This window comes from Saimiri boliviensis, chromosome 15 (assembly GCF_048565385.1).
Source record: "Saimiri boliviensis isolate mSaiBol1 chromosome 15, mSaiBol1.pri, whole genome shotgun sequence".
NCBI lineage: Eukaryota > Metazoa > Chordata > Mammalia > Primates > Cebidae > Saimiri > Saimiri boliviensis.
Window position 1 is genome coordinate 36,817,922 of NC_133463.1, and position 19,864 is coordinate 36,837,785.

At 35.8% G+C, this 19,864-nt stretch overlaps 1 protein-coding gene and 1 long non-coding RNA gene across 7 annotated transcripts in view; one reads left to right on the forward strand and one right to left on the reverse strand.

The window, feature by feature from the left end:
- LOC120362170 (uncharacterized) overlaps positions 1-9,545 on the forward strand; it is a 108,128-nt gene extending 98,583 nt beyond the window's left edge. For 4 of the 5 annotated variants that reach the window (XR_012514087.1, XR_012514086.1, XR_012514088.1 and 1 more), the window contains one exon: positions 8,992-9,545. This is a non-coding gene — a long non-coding RNA (uncharacterized LOC120362170). The remainder of the gene's footprint in view (positions 1-8,991) is intronic. The other variant, XR_012514085.1, reaches the window with a different exon arrangement.
- The window catches only part of RIPK2 (receptor interacting serine/threonine kinase 2), a 36,444-nt gene that overhangs the window by 4,331 nt on the left and 12,249 nt on the right, over positions 1-19,864 (reverse strand). For both annotated transcript variants that reach the window (XM_003940508.4, XM_074386906.1), the window contains 5 exons: positions 16,754-16,911; positions 14,892-14,941; positions 13,866-14,027; positions 6,157-6,242; positions 2,085-2,174 (listed from right to left, as the gene is read on the reverse strand). In XM_003940508.4, coding sequence (XP_003940557.2) covers positions 2,085-2,174; positions 6,157-6,242; positions 13,866-14,027; positions 14,892-14,941; positions 16,754-16,911 — 546 coding nt within the window. The remainder of the gene's footprint in view (positions 1-2,084; positions 2,175-6,156; positions 6,243-13,865; positions 14,028-14,891; positions 14,942-16,753; positions 16,912-19,864) is intronic.

The following is a 19,864-nucleotide window of genomic DNA, read 5'->3' on the forward strand; positions in this document are numbered from 1 at the left end:
ACCATGCCCAGCTAAATTTTGTATTTTTATTAGAGACGGGGCTTCACCATGTTGACCAGGATGGTCTTGATCTCTTGACCTCGTGATCCACCCGCCTCGACCTCCCAAAGTGCTGGGATTACAGGCGTGAGCCACTGCGCCCAGCCCGAACTTATTTTCTTAATTAACACAAATGGGGGAAACAGGGCAATAATGAAATATATATTTTTTTTTTTTAGTATTTTCTACATGATCTCGAAGGCTCCAGCCAGTAGCTAGAATAGTGAATGAGAAATTTGATATCTGCAAGTCTGGTCTCCTACAGATTTAGAAATGCTTGTTTCTCAGCCCCTCTATATGGAAGCATGGGAGACCATGGAAAAAGTAATGGAGAACTTTACTCCTAACTCTGTCATGGAATTACCAGCTAACTTTCAATAAAACTCTCTGGCTCTCAGGTTTTTGGCTGTATTATCTGCAGTATCTATCAAAAAATATGCACAAATGGGCTCAAGAATCAAACAAAATACCGTATGTCAAGTGATTAAAAAAGCGATATACTAAGGTTCGTTTTAAAGGTATTACAGGTTGAGTATCCCTCATCTGAAATGCTTGGAACCGGATGTGTTTTGAAGTTTGGATTCTTTTCAGATTTGGAATATTTGCATATATATAATGAAGTATCTTGGGGATGGGACCCAAGTCAAAACATAAAATTCATTTATGTTTCATATACACCTTATACACACAGCCTGAAAGTAACTTAATTCAATATTTTAAAATAATTTTGGGCCTGAAACAAAGTTTTTTTTTTTTTTTTGAGATGGAGTCTTACTCTGTCACCAAGGGTGGACTGCAGTGGCGTGATCTTGGCTTGTTCAAGCAATTCTCCTGCCAGCCTCCCAAGGAGCTGGGATCACAGGCATGTGCCACATGCCCAGCTAATTTTTGTATGTTTAGTAGAGATGGGGTTTTGTCATGTTGGCCAGGCTGGTGTTAAACTCCTAACCTCAAGTGATCCACCCACCTTGGCCTCCCAAAGTTTTGGGACTACAGACTTGTGCCACTGCACCCAGCCCTAAAACAGTGTTTTGACTGTGACTCATCATATGAAGTCAGATGTTGCTATGATTTAATATGGTTTGTTTGTCCCTACTAAATCTCATGTTGAAATTTTATTCCCAGTGTGGTGTTGTTGGGAAGTGGGGCTGGGAGGTGTTTGGGTCACGGGGGAAGATCCCTCATGAATGGCTTGGTGCCATTTTAGAAGTGGTGAATGGATTCCTGAGAGAGCAGGCTGTTAAAAACCGACCCTCGTTTTCACTCTTCTGCATCCTGTCTCACCATGTGATTTCTCTGCATAGCTTGCTCCCTTTCTACTTTCCACAATGAGTGCAAGCAGCCTAAGGCCCTCATCAGATGCAGATGCCCAATCCTGGACTCTCTGGCTACCAGAATTATGAGCCAAATAATCCTCTTTTCTTTATAAATTACCTAGTCTCAGATATTCTGTTATAGCAACATTAAACAGACTAACACCAGGGTGGAAATATTCCACTTGTGGCATCACGTTGGTGCTCAGAGTTTTGGATTTTGGATTAGGGATGCTCAATCTATGTTACTTTTCTTATTCTGTAAAATGAAGATACAAATACATTCTTAAAAGAAATTACTAATATGAAATAAGTCTGAATGAATGCTACCTAAGAAATCTTTCTTCTTGGGGAGCAATGTTTTCCGCTCAATAATTATTATAAGAGGTAAGAACAAAGTAGTATAAATACAGTGTTAAAACTGTAATCATGATTTGCCTATATACTGCCCTGGGACATCATTTATTGTACAAAACAATGACAGGGACAGAACTCAGTGCCAAACAAAAAAGCAGTAATTGTGATTAGATGTGATGAATAATGAACTGAGAATCAGCAGAACTGGGTTTCAAGTTGGAGACTGCCATGAGCTACCAAACAAATAAAAGCTTCCTGGGCTTTAGTTTTCCTTCTATAAAAGAGGGCTGAGACCAAATGGTTTTTCATTAGACCAAATGGTTTTTCAAATTCTTCTCACATTTTGAGTTTAATATAAGATTTTTTTTTCTTTACCTCCTGTGGACCATGATTTACAGGTATGTTCAGAGATAATTCCATTTTCTTCTTGTCACACAGGTGAATGGCACTTGAAACACTCTGTAACTGGAATGAATACATAAATATACATATACTTTAATTGGAGATAATTAGGAAATTATAGAAGTAAAATACAATCTATTTAATACATTTTATATGTTTGTGCAAAATACATAGAAAATATAAAGATATGAGAATATAACATGTAGCTGAAAGCAGAGAGTATAACAAGGGAAATAACTTCAGAAACACAGACTTTGAATCCTGCCTCATACTAATTGGTTACGTTTAGCAAATTATTGGTCTCTCAATGTCTTGGGGCTTCATCTTTAAAATCTAATAATACCTACATGCCAGATAGTTCTAGAGACTGAGCTAATAAATATGAAATATCTGGTACAAATTAGGTACTTAATAAATTTTGGGGAGTGTGATTATATGTCTATCTAAAATTATTAAATATTTGCCATATTTTAGGCGCTGGTCTGTAAGTACTATTATTATTTTCATTTTATAGTTAAGAAATTGAGGCTTGGTCTAAGTAAAGGAATGGTGGGGCCATGGAGCCAACAGATTTAGATTCCCACATCTGTTTCATGTGGGACATTAGATTTAATCTCAGTTTACTTATCTGTATACTGGAGATAAAAATGTCTATTTTGAAGGATTACTGTAAGGAAAATGAAAAGTAATGTATGCAAAAATGCCCTAACATTACTTGTAAGCATTCAATAAATGGTAGCTGCTGAGTAGATGATTTCCTTAAATACTATTCTTTTGTACTAAAATTGTTAAGTGATTTATTCCTGTCTAAATAAGCCAGGTTTGGATTAGTTTCCATCACCACTCAGGGATTTAAAAACAAACCTATCAATCATTTTCTTCCCCAGACCATCATAATGCCAACTACTCTTCAGAATTTGGAAACTGGTGAATTCTCATCGAGCCATCCATTATTCACACTTACTACTGCCTGCTCCATTTACATGTCTAAGGAACTTCAGGAGGAAATTACTCCTATTCATCTGTGTATATGATGTTCCTAGCACAGGGCTTTATATACAGCAGTTCAATAAACATATACAAATATATAGTATATGACCCTTTAAAATGAAATTTTAGTTTTTTATGTTATGTAAGGTTTTTCTGTGCTTATAAAATTTTCCAAAGCATTTCTGATAATGCAATATCCATGAATTAGTAACACTGTTTTTCATAACTTATCAGTTATGATAATTCAAATTACTTGTTCTAGTGAATCTGTCCCTAAGAAGAAATGAAAATTTAAAGAAAAACTAATTTTGTTCAGTGTTTATTATTCAAGATATAGAAAATAATTACCTAGGAAAACAAATTATGGGAGCTGATTCCAAGAGTTGGAAAAAATGTAGGAAACACAAAACAAATTTTCCTAGTAATCTTTATTTTCAGATTTTTTTTTTCTTAAGAGACACAGTCTTGCTATGCTGCCCAGGCTGGACTGGAACTCCTGGGTTCAAGCAATCCTCCTGCTTCAGCATTCAGAGTAACTGGGACTATCAGCATACACTATAACACCTAGCTCAGACATTTCTTTATGAAAACTCTTCATTTGTATTCTACTGTTGTCCCTGACATTAGCTTACTGTGTGAGGTGTACATAGTGACTAACTTCCTTATACAGCAGTCCCGCTCTCATCCTGGTTTCACTTTCCACAGTTTCCGTTACCCTTGGTCAACTGTGGTTTGAAAATATTACATGTAAAATTCTAGAAATAAATAATTTCTCAGTTTTAAATCAGATGCAATTCTAAGTGGTGTGATGAAATCTTGCACCCTACACATGTAAAATTCTAGAAATAAACAATTTCTAAGTTTTAAATCAGATGCAATTCTAAGTGGTATGATGAAATCTTGCACCCTACACATGTAAAATTCTAGAAATAAACAATTTCTAAGTTTTAAATCAGATGCAATTCTAAGTGGTATGATGAAATCTTGCACCCTACAGCTCTGTTCCACCCAGGATGTGAATCATCCCTTTGACCAGCATATCCATGCTGTATAAGCTACCACCCTGTTAGTATCAGATCGACTGTCAGGATCACAGTGCTTGTACTCAAGTAACTCTTTTTTTCTGAGACAGGGTCTCACTCTGTCACCCTGGCTAGAGTGCCAGCTCACTGTAGCCGCTACCTCCTGGGCTCAAGTGATCCCCCTATCTTAGTCCTGAGTAACTAGGACTACAGGGACATGCCATCATACCCAGCTACTTTTTTTTTTTTGTATTTTTTATAGAGAAGGGGTTTTGCCACATTGCCTAGGCTGGTCAAGTAACTCTTATTACTATTTAAGTCAACTCTTATTACTAATGGCCCAAAGTGCAAGAATAGTGATGCTAGAACATTGTTAGAACTGTTTTATTATTGCTTATTGTTAATGTATTACTCTATCTTATAAATTAAACCTTATCATAGGTATATGTGTAACAGTGTATATATACATATATGGTTCTGTACTATCTATGGTTTCAGACATTTACTGGCGTCTTGGAATGTGTCTCCCACAGATAAGGAAAGACTATTGTACCTTAGTTATCTCATCTATAAAAATCAGATGGTATTCCTGCCCTATAAGTATCACAGAATTAATACAATTTTTTTTTTTTTTAAAAGAACAACCCTAAGTGGAAAGAATATGGCAACTTAAAAAAAGTAGCTGAGTGTGTTAGTGCATGCCTGTGGTCTCAAGCTATTGGAGACACTGAGGTGGAAAGGACTGCTTGAGCCCAGCACTTCAAGGTTGCAATGAGCTATGATCCTGTCACACTCCAGCCTGGGCAACAGAAGGAGACTCCATCTTTAAAAATAAAAAAAAAAAAGTTTGATTCTATTAAGGAGTAGAGAAATTGGTATACTCTGGAAAATACTACCTACTCAGAAGTGGGGGAGCCAGTGAAAAGTTATTAAAAGAACAAAAACACAGTTCCTCTTTAGTTCCTTCCTTTATGCATTTCCCTTTGAAACCAAGGGTGATGCCACTAGATCCAGCAAGTCACAAGGGGCAAGCAATGTCATTTAGTGATAAAAATGGTAGATTTTGCTTGTTCACACCCCAAGAGTTTGGCTGACTGCTGGTTTTTATATTGTATATTAAGTACAATTTAATGAAACGCACATCCCCTAACAAACCATAGTTTGTTAGGGCAAAGTAAGCATAGTTTAGGACTTGCGCTAATAAACTGTGTGGTTGCTTTTTAAACAATTTTGGATAGTATTAAAACAACAACAACCCCAGAGTAATACGTCCTTCAATTGTTCTGACCCCTAAGAGTCAGACTGAGTAAATAACAACTCTCCTAGGTAATTCATATCAACTGTTACTGCTCCTTGGTCTAAAAAACATGAAGTGTTTGAGAGGAAAAATAAAACAAACAAACAACAAACACACTTTGGTCTCAATTATAATAAAAATCCTACAGCTAAACTTGGCAAGGAATCTCAGAAAAAAAGTACATTACATAAAAAGAGAAGTACGAGAACCCAGACATCTATTATTCTGTAGGCATCACAACTTTTGGAAAATGAACGTACATTAAAAAATAAACAAATGCCTCTAATGACTCAGTGCATTCAATGTACACAACTGGCTTGGATTACACATTTTTAAATTTACATCTGATATATACAGGTTCTGGAAATGTCTTTTAAAAAATATTTTAAATAAAGGTAGGGTCCTGCAATATGGCCCAACTGGTCTCAAACTCCTGTGCTCAAGTGATTTGCCTGCCGTGGCCTTCCAAACTGCGGGGATTTACAGGTGTGAGTCACCACACCTGGTCCTGGAAATGTCTTTAAAATCTGAAGGTGGCCATTTGAATGAAATGGAAAAGCTTTTGGTGACAAAGGAAAAGTAGCATTCACAGTCTCTGGTAAATTTTCTCACTCCAAAACTGTAGCTTACGTCTGTGAAAAGTTTATAATTAAAAACTTCGCTTAACTAAAAATCTCCATGAGTAATATATAGTTGTTTAAATTTCTAATTTCCAGTATTTCATTTGGTAATTTACCTTTGTTTTCTTTAGCTGAATAACAGCTTCAAGAAAAGTTATCTCTTCAAATGTTCTCAAAACTGGTTCAAGTTCTATTAAACATTCTACATAAGAGAAAAAAAATAGTTTGAGTTCAGATTGCTTCTAATTATTAAAGTGAAATCTAAAAAATAATCCCTTATAATTACAGTCACCTGTTTTTCAACAAACGTGCTAAGCCAATTCAATGGGGGAAAGAATACCATAGCCTTTTCAATAAATGATCCTAAAACAGTTGGATATCCACTTGGAAACAGATAAATTTAGATCCATACCTCACACTACACATAACAACTAATTTGAAATAGACCATACACCTAAATATAAACATAGGGAAAAATCTTCATGACCTGGGGTTAGGCAGAGTTCTTAGATATGACATCAAAATGAAACCCATTAAAAAAACTAAAAATTGGACTTAAATTTGAACACTTTTGAGCTTCAAGACAGTATTAAGAAAAAATAAAAAGATAAGCTTTAGACCTGCACAATATATTCCATATCATGTATCTGCTAAAGGGTTTGTATCTACAATATATATAGACTCATGACACTCACTAATAGGAAAATTAGCAAAATTAAAAAATAAGTGAAAGATTTGAATTTCACTAAAGGGGAGACACAAATGGCTTCAAGAATCATGTGAAAAGATGCTTAACAACATAAGAAAATGCACTTTAGGCTGGGCACGGTGGCTCAAGCCTGTAATCCCAGTACTTTGGGAGGCCGAGGCGGGTGGATCACGAGGTCGAGAGATCGAGATCATCCTGGTCAACATGGTGAAACCCTGTCTCTACTAAAAATACAAAAAATTAGCTGGGCATGGTGGCACGTGCCTGTAGTCCCAGCTACTCAGGAGGCTGAGGCAGGAGAACTGCTTGAACCCAGGAGGCGAAGGTTGCGGTGAGCCGAGATCGCGCCATTGCACTCCAGCCTGGGTAACAAGAGCGAAACTCTGTCTCAAAAAAAAAAAAAAAAAAAAAAAGAAAATGCACTTTAAAACTGAATGAGTTTAAAACGCCATACTCACTAAAATATAATTAAAAAGACAAAGTAAGAAGTGTTGGCAGTGATGTGGAGAAAATGAAACCCTCATACATTGCTGGTGGGAATAAAATAATGCAGCTACTTTGGAAAACAGTTTGGCAGTTTCTTAAAAATGAAAGACAAATTTATCATATAACCCAGCAATTCTACTCACAGATAATTAACCAAGATAAATGAAAACATATGTTCACAGACTTGTATGAGAACTGTCATAGCAGCATTATTCATATAGGCAACAAGTAGAAATAATCAAAATTTCATCAACTGGCCAGTGGATCAACAAAATGTGATCCATATGATGAAATATTATTCAACAATAAATTACTGGACTAGGATTCATGCTGAAACCTGGATGAACCAGAAAAACATTTTGCTAAGTGAAAAAAAACCAGATGCAAAAGGACCACACATTATTACCATTCCATTTATCTGAAATATCCAGAAAAGGCAAATCTAGAAAGACAGAGAGTAGATTACTGGTTACCTAGGGTTAGTGGTGAGAACAGGCAGTTACTAAATAGATTTGAGGGATTTTTTTTGTGTGTGTGTGTGTCGGGGGGGGGGGGGGGGCGGTGAGATGGAAATATTTATGGTAATGGTTGCAAACTATAAAATTATTAATACTAAAAAAGTCAATGAATGTATACTTGGATGAATTTTATGGTAAGTAAATTATACTTTAAGCTTTTGCAAAAAAGAATCTTTATTACATGATTCCTCTCTATTACTGTGTTACTTTGCCACTTAATATGTACATTAGTTGAACAGTTGAAATCCATTTTCAGAATGTATATTCTCTAGTCATTTTTTCAACAAAAGTTTACTGATCTTCCTTTTTTCCTTAATTCAGTTAACCTATATATTTTTTAAAAAACAGGAAAAATATTGCTTGCTTTTAGTTTTTCAAGCTTCTTTTTTTATTACAATTTCTTTTGTTGTGAACTTTTCCTTTTAGTAGATTTATCTAAAAATAGGCATCTTGTGCTTACTCTGATAGCTCGAGTTCCTTTTGTAATTTCATGTTCTTCCATTTGGTCATATTGACAGAATTTATCTCTTGAATACACTTAAGCTTTCTCTATTACTGGTTTTTTTGTTCTTCTTTTCTCTTTCAGGTTTGCAGAACCTGCTTTTCACCATTTCAATACACACTAGAGCCTTAAAATAAAACTGACAGACTGTATAGGCAGTAATGTGTTTATAAATCAATGATGGTACCTTCCCACTGAAACTAGGAAGCAGTCATCCTAGGAAAAAAAAAAGTTATACTTCCATTTAAATACAGAGTCCAAAACGTAACAATAACAACAAAAGAAGTAGTGTCCCAAAGGCTATAAATGAAGAATGTCTAAGGTAGACAACAGTACTTTGTAAGAAATGTGATAAATACACATACACACACACACACACAACTATTAGATACAAAGCTGAATATGTTTATAGGCAATTTCAGTTAAAGAGACAGTTTAAAAATAAATTCTGAGTTCTTATTACTAAAAACGCAATGCAATATATTTTTCATTCAATACTTATATCCATTGTTCATCAGCATTATATTTACAAATCAAAACTTGCTAAGGTAATGGGTTCACATTTTATTTCTTTTTTTCGAGTCACGAGGAAGGGTACGTGTCTCTTTTGTCCTCTTTGCCATTTCCAAATAGTAATTTGTTCTTTCTGTGAAAATTCTAGCTTCTCTAAAGTTCATGCCATTAGGCAATACTTACTTCTCCACAAACTTTTGCTTTTCTCCTATGTTCATTGAAGATTCTGGCTTCTGGCTTACTGATTTCTCCACCCTGCACTGATCAGTACTCCACTGAATACCTGAGAGGAACCATCTGCACATCTCTGGGGTTCCACCTCTGTGTACCTCTTTCTGGTGCAATGTCTGTGAAGTCTATCTGCCTTGGTCTACCCACGCTGTCATCCCTGTCTCCTTAACCGTGAGTGTCCACTGAGCTACATCTCATTTTCTTCTCCCTGTGCTGCATCTAGAAACTGTCAAGGCAGGAAGTTGGGCAATCGGAAGGCTCACTCCATTTGTTTCCCATCCATCAGAGACTGCTGTTGTTTCCGGATATTTAGTGTCTTAAAAACCACTGTTTCACGTATTTTATCTAGGTTTTCCAGTTGTTTCAGGCAGGAGGGTAACTTGGCCCGTTACTCCATCTTGACCAGAAGTGGAGTCACTGGTTTCTCTAAATTAACGGCCCAAACTGGACACTAAATACCACTTTTCAGCAATTCTATTTTGTTTCCCAAATATATCTACCATTCTGTTCTCATAGATAAGTGGTTCTTTTTTTTTTTTTTTTTTTTTTTTAGACGGAGTTTCGCTCTTGTTACCCAGGCTGGAGTGCAATGGCGCGATCTCGGCTCACCGCAACCTCCGCCTCCTGGGTTCAAGCAATTCTCCTGCCTCAGCCTCCTGAGTAGCTGGGATTAAAGGCACGCGCCACCATGCCCAGCTAATTTTTTTGTATTTTTAGTAGAGACGGGGTTTCACCATGTTGACCAGGGTGGTCTCGATCTCTCGACCTCGTGATCCACCCGCCTCGGCCTCCCAAAGTGCTGGGATTACAGGCTCGAGCCACCGCGCCCGGCGATAAGTGGTTCTTAAAGTGTGGTCCAGGGACCCTGGCGGGGGGTGGTTCCTGAGGGTTCACGAAGTCAAAACTATATTCAAAATAACAAATACTAAGACATTATTTTCCCTGTTTACTGTCATCTCCACACAAATATATAGTGGATTTATCTAGAGGCTAAATAAGGTGTGAAAAGATCACTGCTTCAACAGGTAATGGAATGTGTTCTTATATATTCCTACATTTTAAAATCCCTTGGTTTTAATTTCTTGAGATCTAAAAGTTTGAGAACTGCTGTCTTACGTGATCATCTTGTACTGTTAGAGAAGACACTTAAGTCCTTTTCTTCATGTTTCCAAAGGGAAGATGACATTTCCCATTCTGTCCTCAAGAAGTATAGAAAGAATTCTTCCAGCTTTTTTCTGCCCCTCAGCCATTCCTCCTAACACTTACCTCATTAGTTAATCCTGGAGAAAAACTGAGCATGCTTAACTGGTCCCCTTGCAATTCTCTCCTTCTTTTAGAAGTCAGCTTGCCTAAAAAATGCATACATTTTCTGCTCCCCTATGAAGAAGCAGGGTGGGGGGCCTGTGGTGGGCTGGTAAAGCTATCAACTGTAGGAGTAAAATGCTTATACTAATCCCATTTGGCTGCAGATCTAAAGGTACATTCTCCAATTATCTTTATGAGTAATGAAACTGGTATTCTGACCACCATCTATCTTTCTTCCCTGGCTTTTAAAAAATATATTATGAACTTAGGGAAGGCAGGGTTAAGAGGCATTGTACCTTATCTTCCCCTTTTCAACCTCTTACATCCCATCCTCCATCTTTCCTTTGAGCTGATCACCTGCTCTCACACTACACTAAGAAAACACTTATATCCATCTCTCCAACCTCATTTCTCTTACAGTAGAAAAAAGTGTCCATATACTCATCCCTTGCACTCTGAATATCATTTCCTCCACCTCTCCAGCATTCTGCTTTTGATACTCGCTCTCAGCTCTTGCATAATCTGTGACTCTCTACTGGATCATTGACCATCATGCACATAAATTCTAATATTATCTCTTACCTCTAGGAATTTTTTTTTTTTTTTTTAAGAAACAGCATCTTGCTTTGTCACTCAGGCTGGAGTGCAAGTGCAGTGGCACAAGCGTAGCTCACTGCAGCCTCAACCTTTTGGGCTAAAGCAATCCTTCTCCCTCAGCCTCCCAAACAGTTGGGATTATAGGCATTGCACTATGTATGGCTAATATTTTATTTTATTTTTATTTTTTTTTGGTTGAGACAATGTCTTGCTGTGTTGCCTAGGCTGGTCTCAAACACCAGAACTCAAGTAATCCCTCTGCCTTGCTCTCTCAAATTGCTGGGATTATAGGCATGGGCCACTGTGCCTGGCCATAGGAATAAATTTTGACCCCATATTATACTTTAACTATCACCTTATTTTTTTCTGCTTCTATTCAGAGCCAAGCATCTTGCTGAAATTGTCCATACTTGCCTTCACTTCTATCTATTGTTTTAAATGTACATCAGTCTTTTGTTTTCATATCTTTACTAAAACTCCATTTATTTGGGTTACCAGTGATGACAATGTTGGATAATCCTGCTTAACTTATTTGGCCTCCTGGCAGATTAAACATGTCTGACTATTCCTGTCTTGACTTCCAAGATACAAAGACTATACTCTCTACTATCCTTTCTTCCTCAATCTTTTTTTCCTCTTCCTTCTTCTCAATTTCTAAGTGCTAGAATGCCTCCGAGCTCTACTGTGGGTCCTCTCTTTGCTATCTACATTTCCTTCTTAGGTGAGCCAGTCCAGACTATCAATATGTTAGTGATGTTTAATTTTATATTAGGATCCTGGCCTCTTCCTGGAACAACAGATTCATGTATTGTAGTAGCAGCAGCATTTATTCTGACTCTTTCCACTTGCTGGCTATTATAAACAATGCTGCTATCACTAATCACATACAAATGAAAACGTATGTTTTCATTTCTCTTGGGTTACCTGTTAATAGGATTGCTTGGTTGTATGGTAAATTTATCTTTCATTTTTAAGAAACTGCCAAACTGTCTTCCAAAGCGGCAGCATAATTTTATATACCCACCAACAATGTATAAGCATTTTGGTTTTTCTACATCACTGTCAACACTTGTTATTTTCTGTCTATTTATAGCTATTTTTGTGGGTATGAAGTAGTAACTCATTGCAGTTTTAATTTGCATTTCCAAATGACTAATACTATTAAGCATCATTTTATGCACTTTTTAGCTATTCGTATATGTCCCTTGGTGAAATTCAAATCTTTTACTCATTTTAAATTGTGCTTCATGTTCTATTATTGAGTTGTCAGGGTTTTTCATATATTCCAGAATCAAGTCCTTTAGCAGATACATGTTATACAAATATGTTCTCCCAGTCTGTGCTCTGCTTTTCTTATCTTTTTGGAAATAAGGTCTTGCAATGTTGCCCAGGTTGGAGTGCACTAGCTTTTCAAAGGCATGATCACAGCGCACTATTATATATCTTCAAACTTCTGGGCTCAAGTGATCCTCCTGCCTCAGCCTCCTAAGTAACTGGGACTAAAGTTGTGGACACTAAATGCCTCGCTTTCTCTTCTTAATAGTACCTTTTGAAGTGCAAAAGTTTCCAATGTTTTCAAAGTCTAATCATAAATGTTTTAATGAATCCTGTTTGTTGTTGACATCATATTTAAGAATTCTGCCTGATCCTAGGTCATGAAGATTCTATTCTACATTTACATTTGGATGTCTGAACCATTCTACCTCTGAAATATTGTCTTAATTCCGTAACTCTTCTATCCCCAGAATTTCCACCTTAATTAGGAAATTCCTGCTGGGTGCGGTAGCTCACGCCTATAGTCCTAGCACTTTGGGAGGCTGAGGTGGGTGGATCACAAGGTCAGCAGCTTAAGATCAGCCTGACCAAGATGGTCAGGAGTTCAAGACCAAGCCTGATCAAAATGGTGAAAATCTCTACTAAAAATACAAAAATTAGCTGGGGGCGGTGGCAGGCACCTGTAATCCGAGCTACTCGGGAGGCTGAGGCAGGAGAATTGCTTGAACCCAGGAGGCAGAGGTTGCAGTGAGCAAAGATTGTGCCACTGCACTCCAATGTGGTGACAGAGTGAAACTCTGTCTCAAAAAAAAAAAAAAAAAAAAAAAAAAAAAAAAAAAAAAATTCCTGAAATTTTCTTTCCTAGCCTTTTTGCTTCCACTTTGGCTTCCCCCAATCAACTTTCCACACAGCAGTAAACATTTCACCTAAACTTTTATCAGATCATGTCACTTCCCTGCAAAACATATGGCTTTCCATTGCACTTGGAATAAAAATCTAACCTTTTTATGATGGCCAACAGCCTCTCTCTTACCTCTCCAATATAATCTAATTCCTTTCCTTGCTCACTATATTCCAGCCACACAGGCCTTCTCACTGTTCCTTGAAAATATAAAACTTTTCCTCTTCTAGGCTCAGAGCCCTCATGCTTGCTCTTTTGTTTTACTGAATACTTTTTCTTCAGCATTTGAATGACTGGCTCTTTTTCAGGCTTCAAATCTCAACATAAATGTTGGCTCCAAAAAAAGGCCTTTCCTTGCCTCCCTAAATTAAGTCTATTACCTAGCTTATTTCCTTTTAAGACTGTCACAATCTGCATCTTGCTTATTTATATGTTTTCACTCTGCCTTCTCTACTAGAATGTGAGCTAGTCGCAGGAAGTTTGTGTTGTTTACCACTCTGTTCCCAGGGCTCACTCCAGTATGTATACAGCATACAGTAGGAGTTCAAGACATATTTGTTAAATATATGAAGTGTTACTCCTATCACATGAGTTCTTTTTGTTAGAAATTCTCAATTCTGCTCTAGAAGGAGTGACTCCAATATAAATACTATGATATAAGAGGGAAAAGAATTTAAACAACTTCTAGCTAGTCATCTAATTTGCACAATTTTTTAAGGAATATTTTATTCACAGTATATTAACTACTTCTGTAATTCAAAGAGTCCAGATTAAAACTATATACTCACTTAAGAAAGATGGTCTTTCATCTGGATTTTGTGCCCATCCACTTTCTATTAAAGAGATCATATGTGCCCGGTGAGGTATATCATATGGGAAACTTTCTTCATTAATAACAGGTCTATGTCCTTGTGACACACTATACATTATCTGCAAAGGATTGGTGACGTCTGTCAAAATAAATGGACTGCATCCGTTAGAAATATATTATGATTCAGCATATTATTTACATTCTGAAACTAACTAAAAGAAAATAAGTGAATATTAAAATTTTAGGAATAATTCATTACCCTCTTTTCTGTAAAAGAAATATATATATCCCAAACCATTGCCAGACTTGTCTGATTCCTATGGGAGGAGTTTATATCCTCACCTCATTAATTCTGGGCTTGGCCATGTGACTGGATTTGCTCAACAGAATATTTGTAAAGCAGAGCTGAGCAAAACCTAGCAGAACTAAGAAGGGCTACAGCAACTAATATTTAATGTGAATGAGAAATAAATGCTTTTTTTCTAAGCTATGGAGATTCTGAGGTTGTTTTTTGTTACACAACAAGCCGACCTATGCAAACCTCAAAATAAAGAAATAAACAATATTTTCAAGGAATAAAAGGACAGATTAGTCTTCAGTGTTTGCTGGTCTTTATAGACAGAGTAGTAATTAAATTATCATATAATTTTGCAGCTAGAATGGAACTTGGAAATAGTAATTTAAAATTCTTATGATGCGGGTGACAAAAATGAGGACTCAAGAGATTGTGTGACTTGATCACAGAGATAATTACTATCAGAATGGGAATTCAAGTCTGGGTTTTTCTATCTTTAATCCATTTTCTAATACAGTAGACTCACAACTGGATTTTTAACCCAGTATGCTTTGTAGTATGTGATGCATTCACAATTGATAAATTATTGTTTTAGTGTGTTTTCCACGAAATGAATAAGCAGATTTAAAAAACATGATTTTTAGATAGTTCTAAGAGTGACCTACTAACATGATGTTATTGAGCATAAAAAAGTCAAAACATACTTACCTTCAAAAGGTTGTTTTCTGGATAACACTTCCCATGTTATAACTGCATAGCTGTTTAACATAAGAACACACATGTTATGCATTTTCAATGACCTCTGCATAATAAACTAAAATAGCACTATTTTTAAAAGCTGACTGTGAAGATACAATTTTTGCAAGTGATAAGGCAGCAAAGAATTAATGTATACAATGAAGATGATGAATGCTCATCTAGTTTTGTTTGGAAAGAAAATCAATTTTAAGTTAAAAAATTAGGAAATTACTGTAGTAAAGCTTAATGTTACATGCAAGATTAACTTTTTGTGGATGATTTAATACTGGGATTAATTTATGAACACCCACAGAAGCTATGCCCTTTAATTAAATGATAGTATTTTTCATACAGAACAAAGAGCAAGAAAAAAATTCTAATGTAGTTTTATTCTACTGACTTTTTTTTGCTCTCAGCACTCTTCTTTGGTAGTGGAAATAATCTACCTACAATTTAACTTCAGTTGTCAACTACAGGGTTAAGCTGCATAGGGTTTATAATTAGAGTAAATGGTTAAATGGGATATAGGAATTTTGTCACACTCCAACATTAACCATGCATTCAAAATGGGCACATGGAATTTATTACTACCAAAACCTTGTGTTACAGGAAGAGTGAGGAGTACAGAGGGAATTCCTACCCAAATAAAAAAATAGTATTTCCGCATTTTTCCCTGAGAGAGTACTGAAATTGTATATAAAGGCAAAATTCACAAAATGAATGACTAACAGATTTAAATTGGCCTATTTTTATAGAATCAAACCAGCTTTCAAGAATTGTTGGGCAGAACATGACTTTTGCCTTAGGAAGATATTAATACATTTTCCCTTCCCTCAGTACATCATTCAAAATGAATTTAAAAAATCAGAAAACAAAATATAAAAGGACAGTTTTTTACATTCATACAATGTGAATGTAAAAGACACTGTATGAATTGTTTTACTGCAGCCACTAAAATGGATTGGCTCATTTTGGATTTAATGAGAAATAACAAAAATTAAAATGCTTTTGAAGGAATATACAATTTAATTAAATTTACAGTTTTCTGGTAGAGATAGAACATTTGTTCCTAAAATGATTCATTTTTAACAGGTTATTTACTAAAGATGTCAAAAAGTCATTTAAAGAACTATAAAATGTGTTAATAGAAAATTTAGAGTCTACTTTGGCATTCATTAGTATATTAAAAGAGATAAGCATAACTTTTAAGTGAGGTGAATGTCCCTATCTCCTAAAACTACGTAAATAATCATCTTCCTTTTTTTCTGGTAAAATAACCAGTGTCAAAAACAATGTGTTATGCTTATTACTGCATTATAAGATTATAAGTAATATGCATCTGAAATATGAAAATATGATCTTCTCAAACCCACCAATTTGTTGAATAAAAAATTCACAAACATACAAATATTAGGGGTTCTTTAAACAGAAACATCCCCAGTATGATTAAGAGTTTGTCTGTTTATCTAAAAAGATGTATAGATATGAAAGGCTAAAAGGCTGAACAGGTTGAGAAACTTAATTCTAAAATGTCAGAAACCACTATTTCCCTCTGCCTTTCCAAGTCATATATGACAAAAATCCTTAACTATATTATAAAGTGATAGGAAGAAGAAGAAATGCTTTAAAATTTCTTAAAGGATGTAAAAATTTCTTAAATCAAGTCATTAAATTTCTTTAATTTGAAAATCATTAATCGCTGTGGCCTCAAGTTTATTTTCACCACAATTATGAGAGAAGAATAAAAATCACAGTTTTAAAATGTAGCTTCAAAATTCTGGTGGACTAATTTTGTGTCTGAGACAAGGTTAACTGAGCAAAAGCAACTTTACCTATATATATCATGCTTGATACTGGCCCTTGATTTTTGCCCAGGTTCATAGTTTTCAGGTGGCATATAGATAATTGTCCCTCCTTCTGGTGCAGATTTGCTACTTCGTGATTGTGAGAGGGACATCATGCGCCATTTTGATAAACCAAAATCTGCAATCTGTAAGGGAAAAGAACAAATAATTGAATTAAAAATGTTTCTCTTTAAAAAGTCCAAAAGTCAACTGTCTTTGTGTATATTCACTGCATTTAGTTATCAATCGAGAGAATGTTATATATTTTAATATTTTATTTCTATGTATTCCACCAGCTTCTTACAAAATTAAATTCCATAGTGCTGAGCCAAATAACTCTAGAAGCAATACATACTGACTTCAAGTTTAATATAACATTACAAATTTCAAAAGAGACTAATTTTTGAAAATTAAAGCGAAGCACTTTTTCTTTTTGGCTGAGCACAGGGGACTTTATTGATGGTACACGACAAGGTGGGGCTCCCTAGGCCCCTCCAAGAGAAGTATTTTTTATGATATTCTCAATGAATGAGTACTTTGCACACCTTACTTTTCATGACATATATGCTTGATACCATGTGCTTTCTACATCTCAAAGAGCTGCTAAGTCTACTCACACCTCATACAATTGTCACTGATCATTTTTTACGATTCTGGTTTATACAGTTGTATTCATAATGCCCTAAAGGTAGCACCCCTCAATTATGAAATAAGCAAAATCTCAATAATATTAAAGATAATTATTATGCAATCTTATGCTAATCACTAAAAGAAGTATTTCGTGGAAACAGTATAATTGCACATAAAGCATATTTATGTCCAATACAATCGTTGTGTAAAGAATTATCAGTGACAATATTCTGTGCCTTTGAAATGTCCTTTATGGTTATATTTCAATTGTAAATCTTGTGCAGATATTATACAGTATCTTATAACTCTAAATATTTAAAAGCTTCCTTATTATTATTTTTTTAAATGTAAGACAAAATATTAAGAACCGAAATAATATTTAATACACAAGGGAGTATGGGAAATCCTTGAAGACATTTAAATTACTTAGAACATTTTACTGTATACTTTCGAATTCAGCAGAGTGAAATGCACTCCATGCAGCACATCGTTTGTTTCCATTGTTTACCACCTACATTTTTTACTGGTTTTAACAATTATAAAATTATGTATAAATACATAATTTTTATTAGCATTTAGATGAATTTGAGATTTAAAAAAATGTGACCTCCACCCCCAAAAAGGAGGGGTAGAATAAATGAATCTTTCATTCATTTGCTATAATAAAAGAGTAAATTTAAGGAAAAAAATAAAAATAAAAAATTTAAAACTGAATTCACAGCAAAGGACCAAGTATATGCTATTGATGCATGAAAAAGAAACTAGAAGTTATTAACTATTACTCTGCTTTTGTTTTCTCTATCAAGAATAGTTTCTGGTCTGAGACAAAGAAAATAAAGTCTAAGGAAGTTGGAAAGTTATGCAAGTATCATATATTTCAAGTTATTGAGATAATTTGCAAATATCTCCTTTGCAAATCAACATTTGCAATCTATAGAAATACATGTAGTATTCTAAAGTACACAACCTAGGAACCTAGCTCTGACATAGTTGAAGGAGCCACCCTTAAACTCTGGTGTTTTAGTCCTCCCACACTGCATGAAGTCTCTCTTTTTAAAGGGCCTTAATTTCATTTATAAAGGAGAAGCCCTCATGGCTTAATCACCTCTTAAAGGTCCCATCTCTCTTAATGGTATAACATTGGCAACACCTGAAGTTTACAGGGGACACATTCAAATCATAGCATTCTGCCTGTGGCTCCCCTAAAATTCACATCCTTCTTATATACAAAATATATTAATTCCTGCCCAATAGCCCCGCAAAGTCTCAACTTGTTCTAGTGTCAACTTTAAAGCCCAAGTCCAAAGTCTCATCTAAACATCATATGGGTGAGACTCAAGGTACAATAATCCTGAGGCAAATTCCTTTCTAGTTGTGAGCCTGTGCAATCAAGTAAGTGCTTACAAAATAACATGGCAAGACAAGCATAGGGTAGGTGTTCCCATTCCAAAAGGAAGAAACAGGAAAGAAAAAAGGAGTAACAGGTCCTAAGTCAGTCTAAAACCGAATAGAGTAAACAACATTAAGTCTTAAGGCTTGAGGATAATCTTTGACTCCAGGTACTACCGTATGGACACACTGGGGTGGGGTTGAACGCCAAGGTCTTGGGCAGCCCTGCCCCTATGGCTTTGCTGGATGTAGCCCACACTTCATTTCTTATGGATTGAAGTTACATGCTTTGGTTTTCCCAGGCTGGTGCTGCATGCTGGTGGCTCTACAGGTCTGAGGTTCTAGGGACAGCCCTGTGCCCACAGCTTCACTAACCATTGCCTTAGTGGGGTCTCCGTAAAGGATCTACCCTGAAGCAGATCTCTGCCTGGGCCCTGAGTTTTTCCAAGGCACTTTTTAAAATCTAGGTGGAAAAAACCATGCCTCCACATCTTTTGCTCTTTGCATGCCTGCATAATTAGCACCACATGGTTGCCATCCAAAGCTTACTGCTCTCTGGAGCAGTGGCATAAGCCACATCTGGGCCCATTTGAATCATAATTGGAATTGCCAAGCCACACACACTCTGGGCTTGTGATAATAAGCATGGCAGCCTTGAATATTTTTGAAATGCCTTTGGGGGTCATTCTCCCACTGTCTTGATGAGTAGCACCTATCTTCCTTCTATCCATGCTAATTTCTTCATCAAACAGTTCTTTGCCGTGTTCTTGTTTTCTCTCCTAAAAATGATTTTTTATTCTTTACATGGTCAGACTGAGAAATTTCCAAATCTTTACATTCTAATTCCCATGTTCTTCCTTTCCATCTGACACTTTTCGTCAGAATAGTCTTTATCATCCATATGTCCAGGAAGATTCTCTTCATAACCACTCAAGTAATCTCTAAAAGAACAAAGGTTTCTCTACAGACCCTCTCTTCACTTCTGAGCCCTCACAGAATTGCCCTTAATGCTCTCTTCATGGCAGTCTAGGCTCTCTGGCATTCACTTCAAAAACTATTTCAGCCTATATGTCATTATGC